Source organism: Marmota monax, unplaced genomic scaffold (assembly GCF_021218885.2).
Source record: "Marmota monax isolate L192 unplaced genomic scaffold, Marmota_monax_Labrador192_F-V1.1 WCK01_AAM20220418_F8-fsc00044, whole genome shotgun sequence".
Lineage (NCBI taxonomy): Eukaryota > Metazoa > Chordata > Mammalia > Rodentia > Sciuridae > Marmota > Marmota monax.
Window position 1 is genome coordinate 13907367 of NW_026695198.1, and position 25757 is coordinate 13933123.

At 35.9% G+C, this 25757-nt stretch overlaps 1 protein-coding gene across 1 annotated transcript in view; it reads right to left on the reverse strand.

Moving 5' to 3' along the window:
* Positions 1 to 1036: 1036 nt before the first annotated feature.
* Positions 1037 to 25757, reverse strand: part of Prex2 (phosphatidylinositol-3,4,5-trisphosphate dependent Rac exchange factor 2) — a 298856-nt gene continuing 274135 nt past the window's right edge. Inside the window, exons 38-40 of the mRNA XM_046428586.2 lie at positions 19709 to 19811; positions 13215 to 13282; positions 1037 to 7184 (exon numbers count right to left, since the gene is read on the reverse strand). Of these exons, the coding sequence (XP_046284542.1) occupies positions 7139 to 7184; positions 13215 to 13282; positions 19709 to 19811 (217 nt within the window). The 3' untranslated portion in view covers positions 1037 to 7138. The remainder of the gene's footprint in view (positions 7185 to 13214; positions 13283 to 19708; positions 19812 to 25757) is intronic.

A 25757-nucleotide genomic window follows, 5' to 3' on the forward strand; every position in this document is an offset into this window, starting at 1 on the left:
TGTCTTTTTCTAATCACATCCACACATCTTTATCCTCTGTCCGGACGAATCTGTTCACCACCCTACCAAAATACCACTGCATTTCTGTCTTAGAGTCGTTCAGTTCTAGCGAACAAGGTTAAAAAGCTTCCCTTATCCTGATGCTTATTTTTTTTGTCCTGAAAGCCACTACCCTTGCTAACCTAGCCTTCCCATCATTTTTTATATTAATATCAATGTTTCCTCCTTTAGCCTGTAAACTCCATTACAACAATGGCCATATATGTGTTTCTAGTTACAAATTCTTCAGCTTAGCTCAGTAGCTGCTAAGTAATCTGTAGATGTTCCAGAAGTTCAAGTTTAATTGAATCTAAATTCAATTTCTATAGCCTGTGCTTCTCATTGATTTCCATTGGTAGTTAACATTTTGGTCTGTGCACTCCACAAATCACCTTAAATATACCAATTTCTTTAACCTTATGTTTAGGGAATTATGTGCATTTGTGACACCCTCAGCAACCAGGAGAATGGCTCATACATAATTTAAGTACTGGAGACACCTTGAAAGCTCGGCTAGTTAATTCAGAGAACAGCACAGGTCTTATCTCCCATGAAGTTTCCTATGCCATGTCTCATTATCAAGCTTCTTATTCTGGTTCCTTCCTAGTAGTTCCTATCTCCCCAGCTCGTATTTATATATTTGCTTCATGCACACATATCAACTTTCTTCTATTGAGCTTTTGATTTTTTTTTTTAATACCAGGGATTGAACCCAGAGGTACTTAACCACTGAGCCACATCCCCAACCCTTTTTATTTTTGAGATAGTGTCTTGCTAATTGCTTAGGTCCTTGCTAAGTTGCTGAAGCTGGCTTAGAACTTGCGATCTTCCTGCCTCAGCCTCCCAAGTCCCAGGGATTCCAGGCACACACCACGGAGCCAGTCAAGTTTGTGAATTCTTGAAGGGTAAAAAAAATCCATGTTTCATAGTTGGTCTTTTAATCAGGGAAGAATGTAAGAGGAATTAATCACATGTAAATGAAAAGGAGCTGAACTGCTTACACTACAATTCCCTTTATTATTGTTGATATTTGTGATACGATGTTACCATTTCAATATTTAATGCACACACAAATAAATGACATAAAATACATAATGCACTGATAATTTTAATCATACACAAAATATGAAGTGATCAGAACTATGTTACATATATATTTTACAAGAAAAGGGGCTAATAACACATTCAGATGAAATATATCATTAAATTTGGGATGTTATATGATGTTAAATATAGATATACTTAAAACAATTACTATTTAGAGAACCAATCTGATATTTTGCCATTTAAAATAATGAATACTGTGTAAATGAGTACTTATAAAAATATTTTTTAATCAAAAAGCTATGTTCTACTCATTTACTTGGCAGTTACAAAAATATATATTCATCTGAAACTCTAATAAATTTGCTTGAAGCATTAGATATTCAAATTTGAAAGTGTTTTCTAAAGTATTTCACCAACTTAGTCTTCTTGACTACATACAATATTTATATGCACATGATATTAGAATAGGTTTGTTACAAATATTGCCATTTTAAAAGATACAAGTGATCAATAAACACAGACACACCAAAGATTTCCCAACCAAACAACCAACACGAACACTTGACCCACCAGCTGCACCATGTACAACATAAAATCTTGAAAGCATTTGTTGAATTCCTACATGACATTTATTCTGTTATTTGCACCTAAAATTAACTACCAAAACCTTTCTATTTCTAGTAGAACTGTAGTTTTAAAACTTAACGATTTTCTTTTTAATCAGATACTTCTTGATGGCAAAGCCAGATCAAATAATTTCAAACTGAATTGTGAGTAGTACAGTTTGTATTTTGAATGTCCCTCAAAGGTCCACGTAGTAGAGGGCACTACTGGTGGAACCATATGCAGGTGGGGCTTATGAGAGAAAGTTATGTCATTGGGGGGTGTACCCTTGAAAGGGACTGCAGGACCCTGGTCCTTTTTCTTTCCTTGCTTCCTGATCACAAGTTGAGTGGATATGCTCTGCCATGTACTCCTGCCAGGATATGTTGCTTTGCCACAGGCCCAATACCATGGGGCCAAGTGATCATTTAGAACCTCTCAAACTGTAAGCTGAAACGAACCTTTTTTCTTTATAAGCTTATTATTTCAGGCATTTTATAATGGTTTCAAAAAGCAGACTAAAATATACCAAACTAGCATCAGTGATTGAAAGATGTTCAGCCAAGTACACTTACTACTTTGGACAGCTCTGATGTCTACATTACATACACTGAACAATTCCATTTTTCATATCTTACTGTAAAACAAGACATAAGAATCTCACTGACTTTTATAATGAGTTATCATAAAAACAAAAGCCGTAAATACATACAATATATATAGACATACACACAGATATATCTCATTTAGTACACCTAGTAGACTTCAGAAATCTCTTCTCAGAGAGAGAAGCAAACTATCCTGAGTGAAGTAGGCCTTGTGTCTAGGGAACGAAGGCTAAAAGACGCACAGGCCACGTAACAGTCTTCCATGCTTGCTCTTAGATGTTTGCCAATATGAATACTGACATTGCTTTTAATGGCAAATTGTTGAAGTAGTCAAATTCTTCTGAAACCAAAGATTAGCCATAATGACTATTACGGAATTGTAGCACCAAGGAAGATGGCGGCCAGTATTTGTAAAGGGAATCACCTGGGGCTATTCTTGGCACAGCCCCTCTTATATTTTCCCAACCTGTTCTGAAAGTTAAAGCTTTGCTGAGAATTATCACGAAAACTGCAAATACTTGAGAGAATACAAAATATTTTTTCATAATTGAAATTCAGATCATCCTAAACCATTTCAAAATCTTTTTCCCTAATAGTTAAAGAAGACAACTGACAACCCATTCAGCAAACAGGTAAATGAATATATATATATTATTTTTTTTCCCAAAAATTCAGAAGCAATTCAGTCCAATCTAGTTTCAATAGTAAATTGTAAAGGAAAATGACATTTAAAGTAAAATATAAAGTACAAGCGACCTGAAGGATGGCTATTGATTTTACATTTCCTTATTATGAGTTTATAAAAATGTAAGTGAATAAAAAAGGTGCCCACTAATCAGCATTAAACCATGTTAGACAGAAAAAGATCTACTTCATCTAGTGAAAGAATACTTTAGTATTTTAGGTAAAAATATATTCTTAGTTGTTAAATACATGGAGTAATTTATTCTCAACCTAATACTTCCAAATCAATAAATACTAATCTTGCCTATAAAATATGCTGCCAGAGGACTTGAAAAGGGTTTGCTTTCCTTAAATCAGTTTGCCCCTTACAATTTGCTTGCCTGTTCATTTTCTTGGCTAGTACGGTTATCATTAGGATCAACTTCATTTCCTTTTTCATTTAATGATCACAAAATTTAAATGAACAGTCGTAATCAATGTCATAGGTTTTACAGTATCCTAAGAAGTTGACCTCATTTTAAATTGAATATTGTTGCTGCAAGAAGAGTGGCCAAAATGCACAGGACCCTAAACCACTGGAAGAATGTACTTGGAAGGGACAGAAGATAGTTTGGGACTTCAGGTTGGGATACTGGTTTATAAAATAAAGCTTACAATCTAAATTCAACATCACATAGCTAACAAAAGTAAAACTAGTACAGAAATTCTTCCCCTTCCTTACATTCTAATGGAAATAAATGTAAATTTCTAGTGTTTTCAAACTCCTCATACTCTTTAACAGCACACTAAATTTTATAATTAGAAGATATGTATCAGTTATGATAAAATATTTATGATGCATTGACTCTGAATTACTAATTATTATTTTAAAAAATATTTTTAGTTGGAGATGGACAAAATACCTTTATTTTATTTATTTATTTCTACATAGTGCTAAGGATCAAACCCAGTGTCTCGCATGTGCCAGGCAAGTGCTCTACCACTAAGTCACAACCACAGCCCCACTAATTAATTATTTTTAAGTCAGTTCCTATGCAGAGATCCCAAATTTCAATGCATGACTCTCCTTCCCTTTTAGGTAGGAAGGGGCAGATATCCAAATCCAGAGTTTGGATGAACAGTTAGCAAGCTTTAGAAATATTTGAAGGAACCATGGTTACAGAGAAACATGGTTCTAAAATTCAAGGCAAATTAAATGCCCAGTATCATAAGGAGACATAATATGGTATTGAAAAATTGACCCATTAGATGTTTTTTTGGTTTTGTTTTGTTTTTCTACTATTACCACTGTCTTGGAATTAATAGTCAAATTTTATATCATTACATTCTAGACTTGCAATATATATCTAAAACTACCATCTTTTGATGATAAGGCATATGATATAAAATATTTTGTTCAGTTTGCAACAGCACTGGGTTTCCTCAAAATGTATATCCAAATGTTAAAATTTCCAGGAAATCCTATGATTTTCATGTGTTAAAGGCATTTCACATAGTTCCATTCACTTTTTTTTTTTTTTTAGTTACAGATGGAAACAATATATTTATTTATTTATTTATTATCTTTATGTGGTGCTGAGGATCGAACCCAGTGATCTACACATGCAAGGCACGTGCTTTGCCACTGAGCCACAACCCCAGCCCCCATTCACTTTTTTTTTCAGCTTAATATGTATATTTTCATGGCAACACATGCCATATAACTCTAGCTTTACTAACAAGTAATTGGTAATATTACAATAGTTGTTATATCAACATGGAAAAGCAGCATAACATATTAAGAAAAAGGATTTCCTGGGTTTGAACTTTGCTTCTACCACTTGTGAGTCATACGAACTGGTACAAGTCACTGGAACATTCTTTGCTTCAGTTCCTCAAATGCAAATAAAATGGGAGTGATAAAAATAATACCAACTAATATCAATGTTATGAGGATTATGTGAAGTAGTAACAAAATGTGGGAAAAGCAATCAGAGGTGCCACTTAGCACACAGTGATCATTTAGTAAATATTAGTTACAGATATTATTACCGTTAAAAACAACAGTGACTCATGTTAATATAAACCATTCAGGCTTTCATGAATTTAGTAGGTGGCATATACACTGATAGATTGTACACTTACATTTAACCCTGAAAATATTATTGAGCATATTCTATTATAGAGATTAGACCCTTTAAAATATATTAATTTGTAAATACCTAAAGAGCAGATAGTGGAGCCCAGGAGATGTGGCAAAGTTCTAAAATGTTTAGGTGACAGGCCTCTGATGAGGATCACTGCCAGGATGGTGACTAGAAGACAGTAATGACAACATGATAAGTACCAGCTAATTAACCAGTTGTGTTCACTCATTAGCCCTGTGTTGAAAGTTATTGAATTTTCAAAACAGGAAAAAAATCACAAATTAGATGAGCCTTCAGGATCACTTGCTGAAAATGTCAAGAATGTGAGACTTCTGAGAGTCCAGAGTTATTTATATAGAGACTTATGTGAAGGTCATTATCTTCATTAAACTCAAAATGTCCAACTTTTGCTCTGGAAACTTTGATCTTAGTTTCCTTGTTTGTCGCTATACCTATGGGCTCAACAGAAGAGTCTCAAGTGCTTCCGTGCCAAATAACAACTATTACCTTGACCAGTAAATTTACAGACATAATACAGAACATGGTATTTTTGTTACTCAAAACACAACTGCTAGTGATGAAAGTTTTTAATGATAGTATGAAAGCCATTATTAGATTTTGCAAATTAAAATTTAATAACGATTTGCCTAAACCATGGTTATTTCACATACTTAGTCTAAATCCACATGCAGTCATGTGCTGCATAATGACATTCTGGTTAATGAAGGACAGCATATATGACAGGGGTCCCACAAATTAAACCATCTAATGATGTCGTAGCCATCTCAGCTTGTGTAAGCGCATGATAGTTGCATGATGATGAAATTGCCTAGTGACACTTTTCTCAGGGCGGCCTCCTGCTGTGAAGCAAAGTGTGGCTCTAATTATTATAAACACAATAAGAATCTTTCCATTATTTTGAGAATTATGAATTTAAAATAAATGTTAATTATTCACAATGATAAAACCATACTATTCTATCAATGGAGAAATGGCAAAAATCACACAGACTTTAGGATGAACATGGGATATACTTTGTGTCCACAATCAAGGTTTCCAGTGGTCCTTTTAAAGTATAACAAGCTTTATTTTCACATCTTGTACAATACTTGGATGAAAAAAGCACTCCTGATGGTGAATTCTTTTGAGTCTGACATCTTGTGGAAAGGCTTCCAAAAACTGAGTTTTAGGTTTCTTTCTAAGGTAGACATGTGAGTTTTTAAATAGGTTTATTTTTTTCTTCTTGACCCATTGCCTTTCCCCTCACCTTTCTGATCCCCACACCATGCCCTACCCAGGGCCACTGATTTGAGACAGGTATCCTTGGGAAGCCAGGCCCACAGCAGAGACCAAAGACAGCACCAGCTCACTGGACTTGTTCATGAGCATAAAGTACACTTGGAAGTAATGGAAGAAAGTCTTGCTGGAGGCCTGAAAGCTCTCTTCTCCTCTACTGAGCAGCCCTTAGGACAAACAGAGAAGCATGTGTTTCCAGCTTCCACACATATACCCTCCTCTGACATGAGTGGGGGATGGGAAACCTATGCCTCTCAGTCTATACCATTCTTAACTTTCACATGATGATGTGCCGAGTGTGACCATGTGTTTTTCAGTGACAGACTTCTTCAAGCAAAACTATCCATTATTACATGTGTCCATTTGGGGAATGGACTGAAAACAGATACAATCAAACGAATGAATCCGAGAGGAGACCAATAGTTAAATGTTTTTATCTCGGACATTTTTTTTTTCTATAAATTCCGGAGATGAATTTTTGCCCGAAAAATGAAGACATAACATCAATCTACAGAGATCACTTTGTGAGGCTGAAGTCTGAATGAACTCCTACCCATTTCCAGCATAAATATCCAAGTACAAACTGAGCATTAGTTATAAAACACCGTGGGGAAAGATTTAGAGGAAAGAAAAAAATGCAGTTCTTTTATTTTCAGTGGAGAATGCTGAACCAGCATGTACTGGTCAGGGCCAGTGTTCAGAAGCTTCCACCTGCTTGGTTCCTTGGGATTCTCTTCATTCTTCTCCAGCCGTGGGAGGGGGCTCGCACAGCTTGTACAGCCTAGAAGAGGCACAGGTAAGTTTGACAGCTGCCCACTGTATTTTTCTTACCTAAGATAATTTTATTGGTGTAACAAATACATTGAAAGTAATTATTTTTGGTTCTATGAGTCAAGGTCGCATTGTTTACTTCACTAAGCATAGCATATGAATAAGCAAACTCTAAAATTTTGGTTCTGTGATTTAGAAAACCAGGTTTCTTTGCATCTCTCAATGGCTACTGATTATGCCACACTGCATTTTAAAAACCTGCTGTTCTGCTCAAGTGCTGCCAATCCAAGCCTGCTTAGCTTGCTGGTAGTAAAAATCTATTCTCTGAATTCCAGGAGGTAATATTATTATAATTGCCATCACCTCTGTCATTATGAATATCTTGTTTACAGGAAGACAGCTCTTATCTCACAGGGATCTGCTGGTTTTCTGACCAGTTTTGAAGCTAACTGCATTTTGGACTATGCCTGAGGTGTGGATGTGAATAATGGCCTGACATGGCAGATTCCTGAGGCCTGAATCTCAAAGGCACATTAGCTGGGGTTCCCTGAGGACTTGCCACCTGGTTCTGCCATCTATCACTTACCTGGCCAGTGGATTCTAAAGTGGGTCAAAGAATCCACATTAACTGTGGAGATGCCTGGAGATGCTCCCCTTTGAAGCCCAGGTCTAGTTGTTTGAGCACTAACAAAAAACTCCGAGGAACTAGCTAAGTTTACACAAGTTCCAGTCTCTACATTCTTTTTAATAGTTGAATCCTAATTCTAGAACCAAAGTAAAAGTGAACATGATGGCTGCCAGATAACCCTAACTCTAGTGACCTCAAGGCCATGTGCATTACTTTCAGTGTATCCTGAAAGAAGAGAGGCTGAACTAAAGTGGTTGGATATTGGACTACACCTGTTACCTCTAATAATGACCAAGGTTCCACACTCGTCAAACTGCAGAGCTTAAGCTAATGACTTTAAACGCAGAACCCAACGCTACCCCTTCCTCTGTTGTTTATTTATTTCTGGTGCTAAGGATTGAACCCAGGGCTGCATGCATGCTAAGCACACACTCTACTTCTGAGCCACACTCTGAGCCCCAACTTTTCCCTTTTTCAAAAGCAGTCCAAACTCAGGGACTGCTATAGTGATTCACTCCCATTTACAGATTACGTTGAACACAGCGTAAATGAATTGTTAACCTATTTAGTAAATTATAAATTCTCTCTCCTTTGACATTTAATTCCATGCTAATTCTAAATCAATGGGTAAGAAGGAGAAAGCTTTAATTTAGAGTTGTAAATTTGGTTAACAACATGAACTTTCTTAGGAAACGCAAAATGTATTATCTTTGAACATACTTCAAGTCGGGAAGGTGGTTTATGTTCTATATGTTATTTCCATGGAAGAGATGAATAATGAACTAAGGACATGTCACATTATAAAAGCTTATTTCATCTTTCCTGGAGAAGAGAATGCATTAAATTGAGCTAGTGTACTTGAAATGTTCTTTTGCAGCTGAAAGATAGGGTGTTACTTCAAATTGCTTTCTCAGGACTGAAAAAAAAATCGGATGATCAGAAGGTTCTTTTCCTCCTTAATTTCTGTCCTCTTATTTCCCTGACAGGGCTGCCTAAGGAGTAAGAAAGCACAATGGCTTTTACTCAGGTAGAAAAGAAAGAGGAGGATGGGCGGTGGACGTCCTGCCCCATGAGATCTGGGCTGTGCCACCACATCCCATTACCTTGCTCTGCACGTTTGCACAGAATGTAACTAATGCCACTAGGTAGATGAGTCTGAAATGTCTGCCTTGCAAATTGGAGAAAAGGCTACTCTCTGTGATCACCTAATGAAATAATAGCTCTGGGTTCTGTGGAGCTGGGCAGATTCAGCTTCTGAGGCTTCTTGGAAGAGACTCAGGGTTATTTGAGTTCAGCCACATTTGTAATGGAAATTGTTGAGCTCTGGGAATTCAGAGCAGGCAGATGAAGTTTGGAAGTAAAATGTAATAGGTAAAGAGTTGGACTCCAACTCGGCTCTGAGGCATTTGTGTTTTGGCAGCTAAATTGTTGGGCACCAGGAGGACTTTTTTTGCCCAACATCTGGGGCCCTTCCTGTATTCTCATTACACTCATGCATACCAGTGCCCTGCAGGAGTGAGGTCTGTTCCTGGCTCCACTTCCTCCTATTCCTGTTTGGGCTCAGGGAGCCATTTTTGGAGCTGGTGATTCAGTCCAAATTCAAATTAGCAGAGAGAAGAATTTTCAAACTTTATTCTATAGATCAGGCTTTTCATCTTTCTTTTCTTTAATATTTATTTTTTAGTTGTAGTTGTAGTTAGACATAATACCTTTATCTTATTTATTTATTTATTTATCTGTGGTGCTGAGGATCGAACCCAGGGCCTCGTGCATGCTAGGTGAGCACTCTACAGCTGAGTCACAACCCAAGCCCATGCTCTTTATCTTTCTATATAGCAAAAATATAAGATGTATTAATGGAGATGACAAAGTAAATGCCTCTTCTGAGGTTCAAGTACCAATGGTACTCTATCTCAAGACAATTCTCTTTATCCTACAGATTGGAAAATAGAATCTCAAAAAACGAAGACCTCACTAAGATCACATAGCAGGATCTGGGACTCCTCAAAAAATCACTTTTCTTCTTTTTTAACCACTATAGTACGATGCGGCCTTCCCACTACACAAATAAAGTCTTTACAGCAAAATACTTCTGGATTTTGTGACATAACAGAAAACAATATGCCACAACTAGTGGTCTGACATTTGGAATGACATATTTGGTTGTTGATGAAAATTTGATAATTGCTTTGCAAAGCCAATGCAAACGTGGGAGCCAAAGAGAGGAAGTCTGCCCCCAACCCCTACTTCAGTGCCATTCAATCACAACACATTCATCTGATCGCCCAAACCTATGTTTTCTTTCCATTCTATTGGACTGCAAGCGCCTGTAGTACATGGAATGCTTCTCATCCACCTTGATATCCTAAAAACAAAAGTAGTTTCTGATACGTTTCAGACCCTGATTCCTAGAGGGGAGTATGCAAAATGTGATGAAGCCAAGATGCCAAGATGTCCAGGAAACCTGCTCCCAGGAGTAGACTTTCCGTTGTCACTACTCAGAACCAACCTACCTCAGCACTATTAAACCCTAACACTCCTGTCTCCAGCATTCTGATTCCAGAAATTATTACGTTCACTCTTTCTATGGTGTGACCACAGCCACTTCCTCCTTTTTGAATTCTAGAACAACCAGCTCCTATTTTCCTTCCATGTTCCCAATTGCTCTCCTTTGACTCTGTCACTCCTGTTCCTTTGCTTTCTCTTCACTATTGGCGTTTCTCTGGTGGGTTCTGGATCTTCTCTCATCTGTTATCTACTCACCATGGCAATAACATTCACTTCTATATCCTCACTGACTTTATAAATATTGATGACTCACAAGACCACAGACAGCTCCACCTATTTGCCTCTCCTTGGCTTTGGACCAGTGTGTTGAACTGCCCACAAATATAACCCACATGAAAGTCCCTGTGATCCACTATCTCAGGGGACATAACCACCAACCCCTTATTACCCAAGTCAAAGATTTTATAGTCACTCTGGAATATTCCATTCCCCTATCTATCTTCATTCAATTTGTGCCCAAAGACTAGTAAGTCTGCCTTCTAAGTACTGTTCTAATCCACCCTTCAAGCACAGGGGTTCTCAATAGTCTCCTTTCAAACTTCTATTCTCAGTCTTAGAAATAGACCCTTCTAATGTCACCTGAGACAAATTCTAAAAGTCAGATCTTCTTCCAAGTAGGAAGATTATTGATGCTTCCCTACTGTCTTCAATTTAAGATGAAAACTCTTCAGTATTTCTGGTTCATCTCTTTCTGATCTGGCCCCTGCCTGCATCTCCAGCCTTGCTTAACATTATTCTTATATCACTTTCAACTGTCAGTCACACAGACTCAAGTATGGTTCTCAGAATGTAATGTTTTCTCTGGGCCCCCGTGTCTAGACCAGGAGCATTCTGTGACCTTCCTTCTCCCTCCTTTGGCTGCACATGATTCTTCCATGTTCTCATGACAATTTATGCTCAGTTTGTGTCACAGTTATTATCACATGTAGTGTACTATAATGGAGACGGGTTGGGGGATTTGAACCAAAGACCATCTCAGGCAGAGAGAGCACACTAGACTTTTGTGAAGGTAACTTCACTACCCTAGCTTTGCTGTGGGTGGTCTGAGCTTGAGAGACAAATGTGTCTTTCAACTCACTGCCTTTGAGGCTGGAGTGCTGTTCCAGCTGAGGAGGAATGCCAGACCTCTGTGCTCAGAATTCTCTCTGCACCCCACCTCCAAGGACAGCTTCTCACATTCCACCTTTGCTTACAATGATGTTTTCCTCACCAAGCCTACTTAACTAAAAGCTCCTTGAGGGCCAGAGCTACTTCTATTTCAAGTTTACATTTTTCATGAGGCATAGCAGAGTGGGCTGCATTTCTTGGGTCCTAAATAGATGCTTGTAGAATGAATAAAAGAGTAACTAAAATCCATTTTTTTTAAATTACTCTTAATCTCTCTCTCAGGGTTATTATTTTAACTTTATAGCTGGCTAATTTTATTGTGCTTCATTTCAAGTATTACATAAACCAATAAAGAAGAAAGTGAGTTCATCAGTTGCTTTTCTTGTGTTTGGCTTGCATATTGGCTTATTGATCAGGATGCTAAAGTCTTATCCCAGACTCACTGTTTGTTAGTGCTTATAAGATCTAGCTAAAAACATCCTGTAAGCCATTATCTTGTTTTTTTAACACTTCAGTGGGTCTGTTATATAATATACCATGTCTGCTCAAGGCATTGAGGAGACAAGGCTTATGTGAAATGATTCTTCAGCAATAGAAACTGGGAGATTCTAATCTAATCAACTGTGGAAGATAACGATAACAAGACGAGGATTAAACAGAGTTAGGAGTTAGCACTAAAAAGAAATGCAACTATAAAATGAATGCTCCATCCATTTCAGGGTGGGGGATATGTTTTTCCTTTTCAAAGAAATTTCATTTCCCATGTAGTTTTTCAGAATGAAATATAACTTCATAAATGCTGCAGTCTTCATTCTTGCTCTGGTAATGGTGTTGCAAATAAAAACAAATAAAAAAAGTGTCTTGTCCATGACAGTGTTTGCAGGAGCCTACTTCCTGTCCAAAGGCAATTGTATAAAAGCAATTGCATGTAGAAGAAATTAGTTAGCTTTGTCCCACTCCAAGATAGATGACTGCCTACCCTAATCACCAGGGAAACTGAGCGGAAAACATTTTTTCTGTGGATGCTAACTATGTTCATCTGTCTTAAAGGTAGACGGGAGTCCTTTATTATGATGATGCGTGAACTGTGAATATTTAGCATCTCAGACGATAGCCCTGTTAATATGCTTACTCATTCACATGTTCTTGAAATCAGTTTAGATATTGGATGTCTATGGTGAGCAAAGGAATAAAATCTACAAATCCATACTGACTCCTGAAAATTCCTACTCAGGTTGGGCACAGAAACATGTCAACAAAATACCACAGCATAATATAATAACATAAGGGCTATCATACAGCAATATACAAGATACCTAGGGCAACCAGAGAAAAGGAACACAAACAAGACTACTAGCGGAGATGATAACTAAAGTAGATTTTGTGGGTTAAGTAGGAGTCTTCCATATAGACACAGATAGGAAAGACAATCCCAGTAGAGGAAAGAATATGCATGATAATAGAAGGATAAATGAAAATGGCATGTTGGTTGTAGGCCCAGTTAGTTGTATCCATGTGGACTTTTTTTTAAATTCATAATGGAATATGCAAAATAGGATGGTATCCATTTAATTATGATCATTTATAACTAATCACACTTAGTGGCTGGGTGTTTCTGAGGTCAATCCCCAGAAATACTATAAGTACGATAGTGGACATATCCTAAAGTAGGTATATTAGCCATGCAGAACAAAAGCTGGTGAACCCTCTGGAAAGAGAAGGCAGGGATGTACTTACCTTGGAGCTGATTGAGGGGTCCGGTCTCTCACTCCCAAATTCTTTGCTGTGTTCTGAACTCTTGCTCCCTGAAGTCAGGAAAATCACTTTTAGCTCTATACTGTATTACTATTTATTTAAATATCATTAATATCTGAATGTAGAATACTTATTCCAACAATATATTTAACATCAAGAGAGACTGTATAAGGACTACGAGAAATCACCACCTGAACATCTTTGAAATTAATGCTTTTAAGAATCAAAATATGGCATGAAGGTGTTGTAAGGCTGCGCATGGTGGTATACACGTGTATTCCCAGTGATTCAGGAGGCTGAGCCAGGAGGATAGCAAGTTCAAGGTCAGCCTCAGCAATTTGCCAAGGATCTAAATAAATTAGGGAGACCTTGTTTCTAACTAAAAAATAACAAGAAGTGGGGGTATGCCTCAGTTGTAGATCCCTTGGGTTCAATTCCCAGTAGCAAAGGGCAGGGAGAAAATATGCTATGCTGTTCAAAATGATTAATAATTATTTCTAAAGACATCTGAATCATTCAAATAAGTTTAACAGCTTCCTGTTCAACATCCCATCTATGTCTTTATTCCTAGACACAATAATTAATAACTTCAAATGCTGAAAATAGGAAACAAACAAGGTAGAAATACCTGCTGTCCCACCGCCTTCTTGGAACAGTCAGTCATATGTTTTTCCTTAGCTGAATAGTTGACTATTTTAAACTTAATAATATTTAGCAAGAAAATGATTTCTGAAATAGTTCTAAAGCAATTCCTGGAAAAGCCATATCAATATGGATCTCTGAAGTTTAAGAATTTTATCTCAAAGTTTATAGTTTAAATACGATCTTCTTCTTTTCTTTAGTTTTGGGACCACGGATTGAACCCAGGGGCACTCAACCACTAAGCTATCCCTAATACTTTTTGTGTATTTTATTTAGAGACAAGGTCTCACTGAGTTGCTTAGGGCCTTGCTAAGTTGCTGAAGCAGACTTTGAACTTGAGATCCTCCTGCCTCAGCCTCCTGAATTGCTGCGATTATAGGCATGTGCCACAGCACCAGACAAATATGATCTCCAGGAATAAAAAAGTTTCTAAAACTGGTCAAGTTCATGAATAAAGTTATAATTACTGTCCAGTTCCTAATGGAAATTAGTTACTATAGAGAACAAAACAGCAGAGTTTTTTGGATGGGCATAGCTAAAGGAAGGGTGCTTAAGAAACTGCGAAATTGGAGCTGGGGTTGTGGCTCAGTGGTAGAGTGCTTGCCTAGCCCATGTAAGGCACCGGGTTGGATCCTCAGAACACATAAAAATAAATAAATAAAGGTAGTGTGTCTATCTACAACTAAAAATATACATTAAAAAAAAAAGGAACTGAAATGTTCTAGCTTCCAAATACTGAACTAAGTCAGGGGAAGAGAAAAAGGGAGAAAAAAAAAAAAAAAAACACCTAAAAAAAATTCTCTTAAGATGGACCTAATAAAAAGGCAAATAGGGAAACAGCGATGGTAGTGGTACTGGTGACAAAAGACAGGACGGATTAAAGAATTGCAATTAAGTAGCTAAAACTTTCCACTTTAAAGTGATTTTAGATTTAGATAAAATTTATAAAAATAGAACAGAGATTTTTCTTCATGCTTCATCCTTTTTCTCCTAATGTTTACCCTTTACTTAATCACAGTACAATGATAAAAACCAGGAACTGTATTGGTTCAATACAATTAACTATATGGCACATCTTATTCCAGTTCCATATTTTCCCCAATTTCCTTTTCCAGAAACCAATCCTGGATCCCCTACTGCATTTTGTTTCATATCTGCTTTGTCCCCCTGACAGTTCCTTAATATCTCCTTGTGACCTTAATTAACAGGCTGGTCATTATTTTGTAGACTGTCACCATTTATGTTTATCTGATGTCTTCTCATGATTAGGTAGAGAAAAAGAATTTTTTAAAAAATAATAAAATCACAGAAGTGATGTTGTGCCCTTCTCTGTGCATTATATTTGGGGACATATGATGCCAATAGATCTTAATACCTGGAACATTAACTTTGATCACTTGACTTAAGGGGCATCTGCCTTATTTTCCCACTGCAACATTCCCACCTTGCCTTCGCAGACTTAACAAAGACTCCGGGAAAGAGGATATGAGACTTTGCAAACATCCTTCTTCTCTTTGAACTTTCACTCACTATTTTAGCCTCCACTGGTATTTTTTTTGTCTGCAACAAAATTAGTGCAGTGCTTATGAACTGGGATTCTGTAAAGAAGGATTATTTTCCCCAAATTATTTAATTATTCAATTATATATTTAACTCAGCATGGACTTGGATATATTGGTTTTACTGTATGAGATATCCAATATTTTTATTAATTTTTTTTTACTCAAAGCATTCTAGTTTTGACTAATGGGGGCTCTTTCTGGTTGCTTCTTGTACCCTTTTGATATACACTCATTATGTTTTAATTTTAGTGTGTCTTTATTTTCTGCACCTCAAGATATTCTAGGTTCATTTTCTCTGTCTCAGTTGGTAATTCATCACTTCTCCAAGGGCCTTGGCTCTTTTCACTGGAATACAGTATTTAGAAACCAGAATTTGGATACAGGATGTGCTCATTACTGTTGATGATACAACTACTTCTAGGGCTTTCCAGAGGACGGGGCTTATTTATTAACACAAACATACTTGAACACCACATTCATTCCTACATCTGTTTGTGTCTGTGTGTGTTGTGTGTATGGACCCATTAGTCATACTGATATTGCTAATTCCAACCTAGTACCACAGGGTTCATTGTAGATTCCAGCCTTCACCCTTTCCTGATATATGACTTCTTTTTCAGTCACTGAGGGTCTGACTTCTCATTACTTATGACATCTTTACTTATTTGTTCAATCCTAGTGTACACATAAATTGGTTTATGAATTTTTAAGTCATATCCATGTGAAAAACAGATTCACTAACAAGACCCCAGTATTCACATTTAATTCTTTGTCTATAGTGTCATAATATTCCATTAAGCAGTGAATAGAAAGATTTGCTTTCTTTAAATGTGATGCTCATCATGCTGAATACATCATGTGGCATGTTTTACCTTGAACCCATCTATATAATTCTTCATATATTCAACTTGGATTCTTACACACTCATTCATGTTGCTCCCTTTGCCTAAATGCTCTCCCTAATACTCTTTTCTCTGTCTGCATTACATTTTTCTCTGAGATGCAAATAAAATATCACCTTCATTTGCTAATAACAGGTTATTCAGTAAATCACTTAATGCTTTGAGTGCATTAAGTCTATCGATTTATAGAATTCTCATTACAACACTATGAGGCAAGTGCTATTAATATTCCTGTTATAATAGTGAAAAAATTAAGAAATAAAGAAACTAAAACTCTTGTCCCAAATCACAGGATAATAAACAATGGAGGTGAGACTCCAACTGAGGCGGCTTGGCTCAAGAATCTGTGCTCTTAGCCATGATCAAATATTCACCTTGTGTGAGATGCCTTTTCCAATCTTCCTAGCTACAACCATTACTGAACAAACCTCATTTAGCACTAACTTTATACTAAGTATTATTCTAGGAAACTCTGATACCATAATGAATAAGTCTCAGTTTCCCAATTATTGAGGGACCATGCTCCCTGTTCTGTATCCTGAAAGACTGAGGTTTTACACTTGCATGTGGGTGCCTGTATCCTGGCAATTTGCCTACATATTACACTATGAGACTAGGCCAGGACTTTATCACACCCAAGTCTTTTCTTGGTGACTAGTAGGATCCTTGATACCAAAGGTATGAAGACAGAATATGTTGGAATCCCAGCTTTTACTAAAAAGATCAAAAACAATTTTTGCATAGGCTTCCTAAAAGGACATTTGGTATGCATATTTTCTAGCATGGAAAACTTTAATAAGTTTATAATGAAAATAAAATTTTAGACCTCAATATTTTCAGATCACCTGGTTATATAAAAGAGCTGCTTATGGTTATCGTAAATATTATCAAAAAGTGCAAGTTATATGGTCACTTTCCCTTCTATCTTGTATCCTTTCTTCAAACTCAAGCAACAAATTAAAATACCATGTGTACAAAATATACACATGAAAATAATACTGAAATTATAAATAAGAATAAATCATGTCAAAAAGTTCATTTCTAGAAAGAAACTGAAGATCTTAGCTTATTCATTATATTGTTTATTATGTATTGCAAAATTTCAATATATAGCTAACAAACTATTATATCTTAAAATATAAAAATTCAAATTGATAATGAAATAATTCAAATACTTCAAGTTATAGTAAAGATAAAAACTTTTCTAACCTCTCTATCTCTGAAAAGTTGAGTCTAAATGGCTAAATATTTTTCTCTGAGGTTGGAAAGCAAAAAGGACAGAAAATCCAAGTTCTAGCCTTGATTTAGATTTGTATTCTAACTGCTCAGATTCTAAGTGTGTAAGAATTGGCTTGGAGACTGGATCCCGGCCAATAAACCCACCATGTACTTTGGCTGAATACTGAAAAGAAGATTGGCCTCAGAAAGAATACTATAGAAACATCTGCTTGCTTTCCCTAAAAGAGAGCCCCAGGCTCTAAGATCTTCCACAAAGAAGTTTTAAATCAGTTATTTGGGATGCATAACTTGGTGCTGAGGAATCAGCAAAAAAAGGAAGAAAGTATTCTAAATGTATTTATTTTAAAAAATAAGGAGCAGGAAAGAGTGATAAATACAGGAAAAATAATGCAGCTCAGAAATCAATAAAGACATTACAAGACACTGCATGACTTTTCAGTATTTTAAATGATATTCCAGATATCATGTATTAATACTGTATAAATATACCATGTGTTAAAGAGCTGTGCACCATGAAATGAGTTATTAGGCTTATAAAACATTGTCTTTACTTTATCTCTATTTCCATTTTCAGTTTTAGGAAGTTAAAGATATTAGAATCATGGCTATTCATTTCCACAATGTAGGAATGTATATGTAGTGACTTAACCTCTGTAGTGGAATATTCTAAAGAAAGATAGATTCTTGCCATATGTCACAATTTTTGAGATGGCTCTTCCAAGTTCTCCTAGAAATTTACTCTAAGAGCGACACAATAAAATAAAATTAGCGATGCAAATACAATTCTGATGTGACTAATCATAAGTTTATTTTGATTTACTTTTTAAAGGATAATTTGCATATCTGCTCTCCAAAAATTCTTCCTGAGCCCTCTGGCAATTTGCATCCGTGTTTGTCCTTTGCCAGCTGGACAACAGTTTATCCCATACTTCTGGTAGACCTAACCTTTACTTAGTAAATCCTTTGACCTTCTAAGATCTTGGTTGTCAATCTTCAGTTCTTGGGTTCTTACCCAGAAGTGTCATGTATATGCCCTCACTGTACCTGATCTCTACAATGCAGGTGCCAGCTCAGTGGTAATCTTTTGTTGATTTTTTTCATTGGCTTGGTTGACATTCTGTACTGTAATCTTGGGAGCAAGCCCAGAGGGATTTATGTGTCTGCTTAGGAGTTCTACACTAAATCTTTGGTAAATACAAGCAGTTATAATTGCAAATGCATACCTTAAGAATTAATCACTCACTATCACTGGACAACTCGAACCAAAGCAGCAAATAAAGAGATTTGCTATTGTAGTAGCTTAAAAGTGATAGAAAAATGTAAAAAAAAAAAAATAGTATCTTTTGATTTTTTGTCATTCTGTAGGTTGTCTTTTCTTATAGATTAAGCTTATTTCCTAATTAGTAAATTGAAATTAGTCCATTTTTTATTTTGATTTTTTAAAAGAATTTTACAAGTTAAAAACTAAGCTACTACTCTTTAAAAAAAAGCTATTGGGTGATGGCATACAAAGTTCATTCTATTAATTCAGAGAGTACATTCTCAACTATGAATATTCCAGTGACCTAAACACAGCCCAAAGGCAGTTTATTTATTCTCTAAAGCAAAATTTAAAGTCAGCACTTTATCCTTGAAATAAAACATATACTTCTCAGCATAGCATGGAAGTCTGAGAGATCACCAGAAGTATGTAATAAGTAAGCAGATTGCTCAATTTTTTCCATCTTTTTTCTTGCCTGTCCCTCTCTCAATCCATTCCTCAAGATTTACTAAATCACGTAACAACTTCCAGAAAATTCCAAATGTCCTTTATCTTGTCCCTTACACAAGCCCCTAGTCCTTTCCTGTCCTAATTTACATAGCCAATTCCCTTTACTCCTTGAGATTACTGCATAGACCCCTTTTTTTCCAGGGTTGTCCAAAATTCTTGGAGAACACTTACCTAAGAGTCTGTATCAAGTTCTCATCCCACTGGATTGCTTCTCACCCACGACTTACCTTACCAAGTCATGTGTCTGGAAAAGTGCCCTACACATCAAGGCACCAGTCAGATACCTGACCTGATGAATGAACAAAGGAACCTTCAAACACAGGGAGTTCCAAAACTTCCCTAAACAGGCATTAGACTCACCTGCTTCCGCATCACATCTGTAGCCTGCATAATGTAGCGAGGAGGCAGCCCATGGCTCCTGGCTAGAATGATGGCTTGCTCCAGTGTCACACTCAGGGTGCACCTGTGTGCCAAGGCAAGAGGAAGTGAGAACTCACTGGTTTCTAAAACATTCTTCCAGACAGTGTGAACTATTGATTACAAGATCGGAAATCCACCAAAATCAAAGTGCTAGACAAATGAACCACTGATTTCTCTATCCAGATTACCTGAAAAAAGGTTATAGAGTCACAATTAAGAATTTAAAATTGAAATGTTTGTAAAATTAAATGTTTGTAAAAGAGCTCCTCCAAAGGAAATTAAATAACTTTTATAATTAACTATTATTTTTATTGATATTTTATGCAACTTAGAAGAAATGAATTTGTAATGTTTATCATTCATTTCTACATATTGATAGTTACTGCATTTTAACACATGCACAAATATCTTAGAAAAATAAGCAGTGAAATTCACTGTTTCACGAAGGTCAAGTTTGATTTTAAAAATTGTTTTTTGGACCCAATCTAAAACATTATTTGTAAAAGTTTTAAAAGAAATTTAAATTAGTTATATGGAAATATAATGCAAGAATAGCCCTGAGAAATGTGTCCTAACCAGAAGTGAGGGGACTGGTCAGTCTTTGTTCTTTTCTTTCCACTTAAGCCTTTCTTTTATACCTTTCCACCTTTTCTCCACAGCACCCACTAAAGCCCATAATTTAGTTGTTAGTATTTTCAGGTACTGGCCTCTGGGTTGTTTAGGGATATTTTTGCACACACTTTCAAAAAAAAATGCTCATTGAGATGTTTTTCCTAAAATTTGTATTAGTGGATTTTACTTCCTTTCTTGACTTGTTGATAGTTTGATTACAGTCTTTTCTCCACTCTGGCACTGACTCTTGTATGGTTTGGTGTCCTACTCATGTATTTTTCCAGATCAGTCCAGTATTTTCTTCTATAAATAACAGTAATAAGCAACAAATAGCAGTGAAATTGCTTCTGAGTGAGGAATATCTAACTCCTGATCCTTGGTTATGAGGCTGTAACATAAAAAGTCCAATACATTTGGTAGATTTTGATACTGATGAGTTGAGAAAAAGAGGGATTTAAAACATTACTGTTTAAATACTAGAATCTGACAAAATATGAAATATATATAAAGAAACAATGTTAAGTTTATTGATTGTTCAATGACTTGAAGGGCATCATTCCTCATTACCATTATGGAGAATTCTTTGGAAAACCTTAAATAATGAACTTCTCGTTGTACACGATGTTCACGAATATTTAGTGTATGAGTCTTATAGGAAGGCATGTTGTTTTCTGTGCACATTCTGCAGAAGAATCCATGCCAATGAAGGCCAAGCAGAGTAACTGACAGTTCAAGTTTAAGAAATCAATTTTCTACAAAGCATTTAATTGCCTGCCTGCTCAACAGACCGTAACCTTTTTCTCCTCTGTAAGGTCTCCTCTACTTCAACTTTAAATCTTTATTGATCCTAACATTTTAATCAATAATGCTCATTACACCAGCTGAATGACACTAAGGAAAAAAAATCTTTACCTTTTTCTAATCATACTGAAATATGTCTGTGCTTTCCTGGAAAAACATGACTCCCCCTACTCTACTTATGACAAACACTTACACACTATGAGGGTATTTTAACAGGCAGCCTATAATTTTTTATCCATTTTCTTAATCCTTTCAAACTGACCTATTCCTCCCTTCCTCAAGCTGCAGTAAACAGCAGTACAGCAGCAAATTATCTGCCAGAGACTAAAAAGATTTTACTACGATCAGAAAATCAATATAGCCAGTAACATGGTCCTTGACAGGGTACCTCAAAGTGTCACTGCTTTAGAACCAAAGCACATCACCTCCCAGAAAAAATCCACCATCAAATGGATACATATATTTTCCTTCCAAAATATCCAAAATGAATAGCTGCACCTACATTTGTCCTTTCATATTAAATACTGTGTATATCCAATTAGGTCCCAAGATTGTCTTGAAGTTTTTAAAAATATGTGAAAGTGACAAAGATGTAAATGTTGGAAATATTTTCTGTATTTGATTCAGGATTGCCTAGTATTTCCACTCACAGCATCACAAATATTCTATCATCTTAAATTAAGCACACAAATAAAAGCCTAGCAGTAATCCACAACTTTGCGGTCAATAGATCATTATTTGCCTCATAACCTTTTACCTTCTTTCAACTGTATCCATCTGAATGCCTAGAAGAAGAAAAAAATCGGCATTTGCAAGACATATTTTGATTCTGGTGTTCTCTAAAAGCCTCTAGATCCAGAAAATGGCACATGGCTTTTCAATGGCACTTAAATGTATACTCAAGAGTCTGGTTTTATAAGGCATTATTTGATTTTATAGGTTCTTTAAATTACCAGAGAGTCTGATCTAGTAACCTTGGGCAAGAGTGTGAAAGGAACATTATTAAGGCCAGGAACTCTAAGCAAATCCCATTCAATACGAAGTTTGTTACCTGAATAGTCAATTTCCTTTCTATTATTATCCCTAGTTTCATATTAGACAGTTAAATTAAAATTCAAGTAAAGTTATATTTTTATATCATCTGGAAAACATGGACCTTCAAAACTTTCAGCTCCCTCTAGCTGCTATGTCAGTAAAAATTTCTGGACAACTCCTTTCCTAGATGTTGCAAAAATAATAGAATAAATGTCACAGACTAGCATTTATTCTTCCTAAAAAGACATACATATTCACTGAGAAAAGTTTTCCCATAATGTCCGTAATAAGACATTCTAAGTACTGGCTCTGCCCTGCACTTGTGAGGAAGCGCACTTGATGGAATGATAAAATTGCACAGAAATTGTTCATTTCCCCACAGAAAGGAAAAGAAAAGAGTCAATGTATCTGTGCTTCTCATTAATATATTTTCTTGACATATTTCATATTGAGAATAGAGCCCAAATCACTCAGAGTTAACATAGTTCAATGATAGATGAAACCTAGAGTTAATGGGTCCAATTAAATGTAAGACACCTCAATTCAGCAATTCTATGAAAGAAAAACAAAGAAGTACTTTCTTATTCATTTAACAATTTATATATATATATATATATATATAAAATTTATGTCTGTGTGTATATATATTTTGTGTATTTACTTTCCTGATAAAACATAACATATACACACACATTTAATATATATTTTATATATATATTTTCTCCCCCTTGGGCCTACTTTGTACCTACAAATACCATTAGGTGCTGGCAGAAGTGAATTCACAGCAAAGCTAAAAATGCTTGGTTTTTAGAGCCCCTTACTTGCACAGATCTTTTTTCAAAGTTCTTGTAGGGGCCTTGAAGTATACTCTCAGTCACATGCGAAATTTGCAAAAGCAAAATGATTTAACTGCAAGGTTATAATTGCTGTCTTCTTTGCATCCTAGCATCTTTCTGTCCTGATGTGTAGTGTTTAAATGGCTCTTGGTTATTTCTGGAACTGAGCTAAGAGAAGTTGAGTTAGGGATGCACTGAGGATAGGTTTATTGGGGCTTATTTATGTGATTTATAGTTACTTCTGTTTATAGTTAGGTTATTGTGTCCTGGTGTAGGAATGGCTTCCAAAACACTCCTACTGCTCACTATACAAAGTCATCCCATTTAAAAGAGAAATATAGGGTCAGAGGTTTTGCCTATGTATTAGGGCCCCCAGGACTACGAAGTATGTGTGGTGGAGAAGAAGCAGGTTGGAAATGCATAAAGCCAGAAACTATTCTCTGCAATAATCTTTCAAACATTATGGCTCAAATGCTAAAGAACTTCAGAGATTTTTCTTTAAAAAAATTTTTTTTGTAGTTGCATATGGATAGCATGCCTTTATTTTATTTGTTGATTTTTATGCAGTGCCAAGGATCGAACGCAGTGTCTCACACATACTAGGCCAGAGCTCTGCCACTGAGCTACAACCCAGCACCAGATTTTTATTTTTGTATTTCACCATAATTTAAAATTTACAAGACATTAGCAATAATGCATTTTGATGTTGAAAGGCTTTCTAAATTCTCAGTAATTTAAATTCAATCATCCATGCTAGTAAAAAGAATAATTTTCTATTCTCTTCATAGAAAATTATAGGACAAAATGGTTATGAGAGTCAATCAGAAACAATGTTACTAAAAATTGTGGGAGGAAAAAGGATAGGAGTGGGTCAGGCAATAAAATAATAAAATATTATTTTTCTAGATTTTGTAATGATTATACTTACAATGCTTATATTTAAACTTTACAGTGCAGTTTTTTTCTAGCATTCTGAGTAAATATTAATTTTCATTTCTACTCTGTTTGATAACTTTCTATTCTTTTTCTTAAAGAGGGCACTTAATTTTAGACCCCCAATATCTCCATTATTCCAGTGAGTCTGCGGTATAACAATGAACAAAGTCAAGTTCCATTCCTTTTGGTAATCAAACTTTAGTAAGACAAAAGAAAACAAAGAAGCCAACAGTATCAGATGGCAATAATTTATCCAGAAAATAATTTTATAGCAGACGATAGACTATAAAGTAAAATGGCACTAATAGAGTGTGGGATGGCAGAGGGAGGTGCTGTTTTGGGGAAAACGAATTCAAGAAGAATAAATGCAAAGGCTCTAAGGTTAATACCTATTTGGTCTCCTCATAAATAAGCATGATGCTCTCTATATACTAGTGAACATACAAAGACAAAGGCAATGAGGTTAGGGAAACAGCCTAGGCCCAAACATGCAGGTCTTGGGGGTCAGAGTTTAGCGTAAGTGGGCTTCTTATTTACTTCTTTGGTTGACATGGAAAGAATTGCAATATTCACATTATGGGATATAAAAAAACAACTTGTTAAGCAAATTTTCAGACTGATTCAGTGTCTAACCTTAACATCATGTCAATACCGAATTCCAGACATCTTCAATTGCTATCCAATGGCAACATTTGCAAAATCAAAGCTCTTCATTCTGATGCTTAAGGTTTCCTACCAACTGACCAACCATCCTCCACCCCAAATCCCTGGATAGCATGCTTACTCCAACCAACCCATAACTTCTGTTTGTAGCCTATATCTTGGCACCATTACAGAAAACTTGCTCCAATCTGGAACGTTTGTCCAATTTTATTTGTCTTTCACTACTTTCAAAATATCTTGTAGTGTCTTCCCAAATATAGAATGGCAGTTGGCAATAGGAGTCTCACATTCAGAGGCCCTGGGAGGTTGGGAAAATCTTGTGGGGTCCTGGACAGTTAATTCTACTCTCTCAATTTCCATTCCTCATCTATAAGAAGAAAACAGGCGCACTATCTTTATAAAGTCTGTGAGGAAGACATGTAGCGCTGTGTGTGGTCACTCAGCACTACCTATAGTGAGTCCATTTCTATCTCTCTTTGCTACTAAATGATATAACATAAGCCTCCTCATTATGGGCATTATTTTGAAAATCTGAGGAACATGAGCTTTTGTAAATTCCATTTTCACAAGTCTCATCATATTTAACTATTTTTAAAAAGTTTATACTCTTTATTTTTAAAAAAAGGTGCTCATTAAAGGCAACTTGAAGTAAATTATGATAGGATTATGATGATTTCATAAAACTAATGACAAACTGCCACTAACATCTTTTCTATAAATTGACATTCAGTTAGAGTTCACCTAACCATAATCTGGTACTTGCTGATAGAACTGATGAAATTATTTGTGACTTTTTTGTTCATGAGTTTATCTCAATTGATGTTAGACATCAGGTCTAAACTTTATATGCCCAACTGTAGATGCAGAGGTAAGGGTCAGGAAAAGCATGTGAAATTGTCTCCTGTTTACCAGATGTGAGGGGTAAAAATGATGGAGGTACACTCTCCCACTCCTGTCTCTCCTCAACTAAGCCTCACTAGTGAGACAAACCTTAGTTTCCTAAATTGGCTTACAAGCAAAGTATTCTCCTACAACCATTTACTAATGCATACCTACTATACTATATTTGTTCAATTTGTAAGACTTCACATCTTACTTGAAGCAAC